This window comes from Muscardinus avellanarius, assembly GCF_963383645.1.
Source record: "Muscardinus avellanarius genome assembly, chromosome: 17".
Lineage (NCBI taxonomy): Eukaryota > Metazoa > Chordata > Mammalia > Rodentia > Gliridae > Muscardinus > Muscardinus avellanarius.
Genome location: NC_137803.1, coordinates 28,816,744 through 28,825,636, shown reverse-complemented (window position 1 = coordinate 28,825,636; position 8,893 = coordinate 28,816,744). Strand labels below are relative to the sequence as shown.

The window sequence follows — 8,893 nt, the reverse complement described above, 5'->3', positions numbered from 1 at the left end:
ATTTGTAGATTCCTCTATAATGAATAAATTAAGTTTTTAGGAAGAAATTAAAATTTGTTATTCCCACCTCCCTTTTACCTATTCTTTTACTGTCTCCAAACTATCATGTTTTGGGACACTGTGAATAAACAAACTTTCCAGGCACACATTACCTTAAAAAAACTTCATTAAAGGTTACATAGAATTTTGTTAAGGCTGTAAGCCCCAAATTTATAGAAAATTCTGAATGAGAGTGTAGTTAACCGAAAACAACACATTATGTCAGGGCAGAATCTGCATAGTGTTCTTGAACACAATCACTAATAAAATTAGCCAAATCTCAGTACTTCACTCTGCATTCATCAGCAAACAGTGTCAAAGTGTAAATGAAAACACAGAAAAATGAGCAACACAGACACTATTTTTCTTTGATGGGATCATGAAGGACAGAACCGTAAGAAGAAAAGTAGAATCCAAGCTTTTACCACCTATCAAAAGTTTACTTCAACAAAATAGAATAATTCTCCATGAAAAAGACTCATTCAGCAAACATGACTTCTTTCCATGTATTTTTTTCTTTCACATTGAATTAAACAGAAATTACTGTCATTCTAGAATCAGTGATTACATCTTTTTAATTAAAAAAGTTTAAGTATTTACATAATTTTTATTGCTGTTATTATGACAAAAAAATTAACTGATTTGCAGAATCCATCCAGTAATGTACAAAATTGAAGTCCACTGCTCAAGAAGACATGTATCTGATGCTCAGCATATAGCGTTAAGAAGTCCTGTGTGTCATTTGGTTCTTGCTGCAGTCATCTGTGTTCATCTCTCAGCAAGCAAAAGAATCCCTCTGATGTTCCAATAAATATCAAATTGTAAAAACAAAAAAACAAAAACAAAAAAGCTTTCATGGACCAGAGATCCAAGAGCAGTTCTGATGAATGATTCCCAGAATCAAGTGAGTCCTTCTTTAGTCCAATGAGATGATGTCAGGAATGTTACTTCCACTGCTGGTTATGACCCCTGTCTCACTCCTGCTGCTGGATGAACTAACATGAGTACTGCTTTCATGGGGGCTGGTGGTGGCGACAGACGTACTGCTTGCTGTTAAGGGTGAGGTGAGACTATCCAAAAACATAGGAGGACAGTACTGCTTGAAACAAACAATGATGGCGATGAGGAAGAGGCTACATTGGTTTTTAAATAAAGAAACTAGAAATTGTTAGATACTCACAAGTGATAGCCACCTATTTAAATCCCTATGGAATTTAAAAAATATCTAAACTTCTCTTTGGAAGAAAAATGGCACAAATTTAGCTATTAAATTCTTTAGTGAATGCGTATTCTTGATTCTCTCAAAACATATGGAAATTGTTGATCACATACAGTGGTAAAAGTACAGATAATGTCAACAGTAAGTGAAGTCACTTAGTAATAAATTTTGGCCCCAAAATCATGACTCATACTTACTCAAAATAACTTGTTCATTTTATTTTCGAGTGGTACTGGGGATCAAACCCAGGGACATTCTACTCTGAGCTATACACCAGCCCAATTTTATTTTGAAACAGGTCTCACTAGTTTAATGAGAGTCTCACTACTTTGAGACTGGCTTTAAACCTGCAATCCTCCTGTCTCAGATTTTCCAAGTATTGGTTACAGGTATGTGCCACAGTGCCCGGCTCACTCAATGTATTTAGACAGGGCTTAAGTCACACTTATTTTCCATGTTATTAGCAAAAAAATGCCAATGAAAACTTCAGCAATTTTTCAAAATTTAGTATTAAACAGATTCTTTATGAAAATTAAGAATGGCCAACTGAATGACAGTATTGGAGTCTTTGTACATATACATATAACAATTACTACTTGTGTAATTAGAACATCAACATTCATCCTAAAATGGAGACTACAAGGTAGCTAGCTACTAAGATGCTGAGAAGGGGAATCTCATCACATGATCACACAGCTTTTGGATGAATTTTAAGGAGATCTGATGGATTATTCCTCATGGTGCTTGCTTAGTATCTCTCTACAAGTATTCACATTTCATGTCTTTTTACAATACTGGCGAGAGATTTCCAAACAAATACAAACTTGAGGATGAAATTCTAACACTGACCAAGAGGAGTGGAGACAAGAGTTAAATGTGTTATTTTATATATCTCTGTAGAATACTGTATGAGAAAACTGCACTGATGTTAGCAAAGCAAGTGATGTTTAGTAATATACTATCTTAAGTTTATTTTTAGTTAAGACTACAAATGAAAAATCAGTAAAAGAGATCTGATTAATATCATGCATCCCACATGTCATTCAACTTACGCTTAGAGAAACTAAATTAAAAAACAGTAATTTAAAACTGAAGTTGAACTACATGATCTTCAAGGTCCCTAAGTAAAATGGAAACAACTTCATGTTTCAGGTGCCAGTAGGAAAAATAGATAACTGATACAGTCTTCTGATATAGCAAGTCAACTCAGCGTAATAAGAAATTCCTCAGTCTGCACATTACTGGACCCAAATTTCCAGTGTTAATTATATATTCAAATACAGAGTAATTAAACAGGAGCCTTATACTAGACCTGCAGGTAGATGACTCTGAGTAGCTCATGAAGCAAAGGTCCACAATTCTTCTGTCCCTCCTACACACCTTATCTGCTCTCAAGATTTCCTCTATTATTTCACCTTTCCCTTGCTTCCTCTGCTCTAAACCTGCCAGTGAAATCCATGCTCACTGTGTGGGTTTGTGAGTGGGACTCTGGGAAACCACTAGAATTTATTTTTGAGAGAGATAACAGGAATATCACAACTCTCACTTGGGGCACCCCAAATTTGGGATAACTGTGGTTTAGATGTTAGTTTTTTTATGTACCAAATTTTATGTGTAAAATAAAATTTTACCTGTAAAACTGTAACCTCAAGTCATCTAGCACTTGCTTCCACTCATTGTAATGACTCGTGTTTGTAAGAAATACCAATTAAACTTAAAAAAGTATAATTGAAAACAGTTATTCAAGACAAAAGTATCAACTAAAAAACAGTAACATTATTTCTCCAAATAAAATTGTGAGATATTTATACAGTACTACCTCATCAATGTAAGTAACTGAGAGTTGACTTTCTGATATAATGCAACTTGTAATTTTTAGTTAGTATGGCATAGCCAACAATCAAATACAAATTAGTTGCTTATATTTAGGATACATACCTGGGGATCAACTGGAATAAGGGAAAGAAAATCCAAACCTAAAACAAAAATTCCTTGTTAATAGTTGAACTCACATTTTGAAAATTAGATTTCCCAAAATTATTTTGTATTTATTATCACAAAACATTTGGAGTAAGTGCTTACCATTCTGCCACAAGAAGTTCCTAACCATAAGTGATATTTAATGCATAAACATACTCCCTGATAGATAACTGGAAAAACCACCTTCCGATACCTCAAAGGCAGCAGTCCAAAAATTTCCAGAGAAGCACTAGAAAAGCAAATGTCTTTCCTTTGTCACAGAATTAAAGGCAATAAAAAAGGTGAGATAATAATATTCAGACAAAAAAATACTTAGGTTCTTAAGATATTTCATATTTATTTTTTTAGAAATACACATTGAGGTTCATCTAAAATAGCACTTCTTAAACAGATGTCTATTTCATCAATAGCTCCCTGCCCCTGCTCCCACATCAAGAGTAGTACACAGACTCATGCTCTGCACAAAGCAAACATTTGGTGACTGCTGCTCTCGACAAGCCAACGTTGATAAGTTTACTGGGTTCTAAGCTAATGCAGTTTTCTAAACCAAAGAATCAGATTCTCCAAATGTATTTTAGAAAAAGGAATGTAGAAAATGGTGCCTATTAATACCACTTTGAAGTATTAAAGTTTATCAAAAGTAAAAAAACAAACAAACACAAACCTCAGGTCTGAAGTCCAGCAATAAATTTCAAAGTCAGTTTTCTTAGACCTCTCTGAATTCGTTTCAATTATTTTAAAATAAAAAAGATATCATACACTAGGTATAAGTTATTAAGATAGGCCAGTGTCTTTAATTTTGAGTTTTGATCAGTTGGCATTCAATGTCATCCCAAATGCAACAACCACATGAGTCAGTCTCATTATTACTTGAAATGGAGAATATTAGTATGATATTAAAAATATTTAATTACTGCAACTTTAATTCAAAAATTTAAAGTATATATTTATACCCTTCTAATCACTAAATGAGTATTTTAAATGCATATCAAGTGGTACAAGCTGCAGCACTACCTAAAAAGAAATCAACCAAACAATTTTAAAGCATTTTTAAATTGTTGCTATAACTTTTTATTTCATATACCTGGCAGTGGCTAGATGATACAGTCATTTGAAATTTGAAGACAACAATGAAAAGGAAATCACAATGAACTTTTCCATTGACTTCCCCATTAAACTGATAATCAGTAAGTGACACATCTCAATAAGTAAGAGTACTTCTCTTCATGTTAATGATATTTGATATTTGTTCAGTGAATCCTCTCTGCTTTTGCTGAACAGAAATTCAAGATCTGTCAAGACTCTTCTGGGAGTTTATTATATAGTCAATATTTCTATGGACTAAGTCACAAAAAGCATACTAGAATGTCATTTAACTGACAATTTTATTTTTTATTTTGCTTCAAATGGTATATTTTCCCTAATTTTTATGAGCTACTACTTTATATACATTCAATCACTTATAATGTTTATTATTCAGTTTAACAACTGAAACTTTTCTAAAGCCAAAGTACTGACATCTCTGTGTACTAAAACCAAACCACTCAAAAATGCTCATTTTCTAAATACTCAGCTATTTGCATTTCACAATACCAATTCAGATGAACATTTTAATATAATATCCTAACCATTTTGCAGTTCTATCAATGAAGCCCAAAATTCTATTTATCTTAACTATTTGAATATTTAGCTCTAAGAAATGTAATTCTTTCCTTTATGTGCCAAAAAATATAAAGGCTATTTAGAAAAAAATTAAGAGATTTACTTGATATGTATCTTCCACAGGTAACTGAAATGGGACTAAATGCCATATCAAAACATCTAGATATTTTTCTAAAATTCTGTTCGACACCCTAGACTGTCTTGTAAGCACTACACAGATGCTTTTTACCTTGCCTTTTTACATTTTAAGTAAATTAAAATTTTTACATCAGAGTGTGATGGTGCATGCTTATAATCCCAGTACTTGGAAGGCTGAGAAAGGAGAATGTGAGGCCCTTTGCAACTTAGTGAGATCCTGTTTCAAAATTAAAGAATAAAATAGGGCTGGGGGGTATAGCTCGGAGGTAGAATGCCCATGGATTCAGTCCCTGGTGGTAACAAAAATAAAAAAAATTAAAACAAATTTAAAAAATAATAAAAAAGCTAAAGTTTAAGTCATTACATTTTAGTGCCTTGCTTCAGCAAAATGTTATTTCTTAATTCTATCATATTCTAATTATATTATACTGATATATTTTTGTCCTTCCAAGTACTTCATGGTTGAAAATTTTCAATCATATTTAACTAAAAGCAAGTACTATAAAAATTCTGGTGATGCAGTCTAAATGCTTTCTATTAACACTGATAAAATTAATAACTTGCATTTTAAATGCTTATGTGAAACTGACTGGTTAGTTTTTTTCCCCTCACTGATGTCAACACTTTTCCTCACTTGAGCCATGAACTTTCACAAAACATGATTGCTACATATTAAATGTGTAAAGCTTTTAGCACTTTCAAATTTTAATGATACAGCTTTGAGCACCATTCCAACCTGACAATATGGCACTAGCAATAATTGGGCAGTCATATATTTTCTTGTAATAATCAAGCTGTTTTCCATTCCATACACAAATTATGTTTTATTTTGTATTCACTGTTGCATAGTATCAATCATGTTCCAAGCTGCAGTTCATTATTAATATCACTTCTTCATTTTCCTGCAGATTCAGAAGATTCATATTTATGATGTTTAAAAGAAATGTTAAAAAATGTATTCAAACTCTGTCATCTCTTGATTCTTGGTGTTCTATTTTATATTTTATTATACAATTAAATCTATCAATATCAACTCTGTTATAAATTACATAAAATCATATACAATAAAACCAAACTACTAATTCTTAAGAACAAATTAACAATAAAAGTAAAAACTACTTGACAATGAACTAGGAAGTCTTCTAAAAAATAATTAAACCTATTCTATTTAGTTTATTAACTGATAAAGTTTTCTGCATATTAACAACCAAATATTAATTTATATTGACTAAATAGTAGCTCTGGATGTTAGTATTATTTCCTTAATATCAGCTTAGAATGCATTTTACACAGTACATAGTTTGGACAACTTTTACTGCATTTTTCTCAAATTTGTACATTTTGAAAAGACAAAGTCTTACTTGAAAAAGCTTGAAAATAATGTAAAAATTCTTCCAACTTAAGAAAATTCAACCAGATTAACACAATTTGAAAACAAAGCAAGTGATTTGTAAGGTGTGTCTATTTTAAGAAACAGAAATGTACACTATCTTTTTTCAGGATTAGTTTTATTTCAAGGTACTAAAAAAATTATTTTGGAAGCCTTACTTATAACACATACTATGAAGAAACAGGGACACTCCTCATGCCAGCCAAGGGTAAAGTAATACACAAACATCAAGAATAAAAATATTTGAATTCTCATCTTTGTTATGGACCATGAACCTTCACTGATACCTCAGCATCAGCCTTTGCAGACAACTATTTTATAAGTGGTGCTACCTGGGTTTATAAAAACTATAAAAAAGTTATTTCCCAAATTACATATAGAATAACCACACTTAACAAAATGTGTGTGTGTGTGCGTGCGTGCATATATATATATATATATATATATATATATATATATATTTTTTTTTTTTTTTTTTTTTTTTTTTTTTTGGTGGTACTGGGGTTCCTGGAAGCCCTTCTACCTCCGGGTTACACTCCCAGACCTATTTTATATTTTTATTTGGAAACAGGGTCTCTCTCTTAAGCCAGTGTGAACACCCGGCAACAAAATGTATTTTTTTTTTAAAAAAAGTACTCTAAGCCATGCATGGTGACTCACGGTTGTAATCCCTGCTCAAAACCAGCTTCAGCTACTGAGTGAGGCTCTCAGCAACTTAGTGAGACCTTGTTTCCAAATAAACTATAAAATAGGTCTGGGAGTATAGTCCGGAGGTAGAAAAGCCCCTGGGCTCCACCCCCAGTACCACAAAAATAAAATAAAATAAAATAAAACAACTCTAGAACATATTATTTTTAGTCTACTAAATTTTGATTCAAATAGTCTAATGTGGCAAAATCATACTAGGTTAGATAACACAACTATCAATTATCTTGATAACATAAATTCTTCTCAACAAAATAAACACTGTGCTTAAAATAAAGACCTCTCTAATATAAAGAAAATAAACCTCTTCAAAATCAACTTCATACATCTAGAAGCTGGGCATGGTGGTGCATGCCTGTAATCCCGGTACTTGGTAGGCTGAGTCAGGAGAATCACAGGTTCTCAGCCAGCCTCAGCTACTTAGTGAGGCCCTCTTCAACTCACTGAGACCCTGTTTCAAAATAAAGAAATAAAAAATAGGGCAGGGGTTATAGCTGAGTTAGAATGCACCTGGACTTAATTCCCAATTTTGCACACGTGCGCACACACACAGGACACACACACATACACAGGAATCTAAAAAATAATCATTAACAGAAGGAAGGAAGCCCTCCTAAAAGGGCTTTCAGAGATAAGGAATTTATGAATATAACAGGAACTAATTTTGGTAGGCACAGTGACGCATGCTTGTAATCCCGGTACTTGGGAGGCTGAAATGGGGGGATCACAGGTTCCTGCAAAGCCTGAGCTACTTATAGAGAATGTTTCAAAGTGAAGAATAAAAAATAGTCTGAGAGTATAGCATGAGGTAGAATGCCCCTGGGTTCAATCCCCAGCACCACACACACACACACAAAAGCTAAAACCCAACAACCGGTTCTAGCAATCAAATATGACTGACAAATATATGCACGCAAACACAAAGGCTGTGGGGAGGAGGAAGAGTAAAGAGGTAACAATATGTAAATTTTATAAAAAGACCTTTGCTGCATAAATTCTGGTGCTGGCAAATGTTGTTATAGACAAAAGATATCCCAAAATATTAAGCTCTGCTCCAGAAAAACCTGTGGTTTGTCACTGTGTGTGTGTGTGTGTGGGGGGTCTGGGGGGGAAAGACAAGGTAGGCAAAACTGGACCTAAGCTACATCAATATTCTCTGAATTTCTGATAAGCTACTAAAAGTGGATAGGCTACCAAGAATATTATGAGAAAACATACTTCTTAATCTGTGAAGCTGCTATGATAAAATTTTTACTACTACTTTCCAATATTTCCTATCCTCAGAAATCTATATATTGCTTGAGAGTTAAAAAAAACTTAATATGATACAGTAAAATAGATACTTCTTTTACATGAAGCCTTCAAATTCTTGTAGCACTTTTATTCAAAATTTCAAAATCTGTTCCACTAATTCAAATCAAACCAAGTAAAATTTGATTAAAAAAACAAAAAATTCTTCACATACCTGGCAAGTCAGATGACATGCTTGATATTGGCGTGTGGTGGAATGGTACTGAGTAGTCTGTTAATGAAGGCGGAATAGCAGCAGGATCAACCGAAGTCACACTGGGCACCCTTACAGAAGATGGCTGATACATGAGAACCCTGTTTTAAATAGCATGGGAAATTACAAACAATCTGGTTGTTAGTTCACTGAAGAGAAGAGCTGAACCACTGGGCATTCTCTGATGTCCCTTCATTAAGTCTCAGCACAATTATAGTAGCTACTCACTATACACACTCACCTCTTTCCTAACAGT

At 33.2% G+C, this 8,893-nt stretch overlaps 1 protein-coding gene across 4 annotated transcripts in view; it reads right to left on the bottom strand.

Annotated features, from left to right (window-relative positions):
* Positions 1 to 955: 955 nt before the first annotated feature.
* The window catches only part of PIAS2 (protein inhibitor of activated STAT 2), a gene marked incomplete at both ends in the record, with an annotated part of 87,933 nt that continues 79,995 nt past the window's right edge, over positions 956 to 8,893 (bottom strand). The window contains 3 exons of one of the 4 annotated variants that reach the window (XM_080714408.1): positions 956 to 1,138; positions 3,197 to 3,234; positions 8,599 to 8,738. In XM_080714408.1, coding sequence (XP_080570534.1) covers positions 956 to 1,138; positions 3,197 to 3,234; positions 8,599 to 8,738 — 361 coding nt within the window. Of the gene's footprint in view, positions 1,139 to 3,196; positions 3,235 to 5,924; positions 5,941 to 8,594; positions 8,739 to 8,893 lie in introns of those variants that run through there. The other 3 variants (XM_080714409.1, XM_080714410.1, XM_080714411.1) reach the window with 3 other exon arrangements.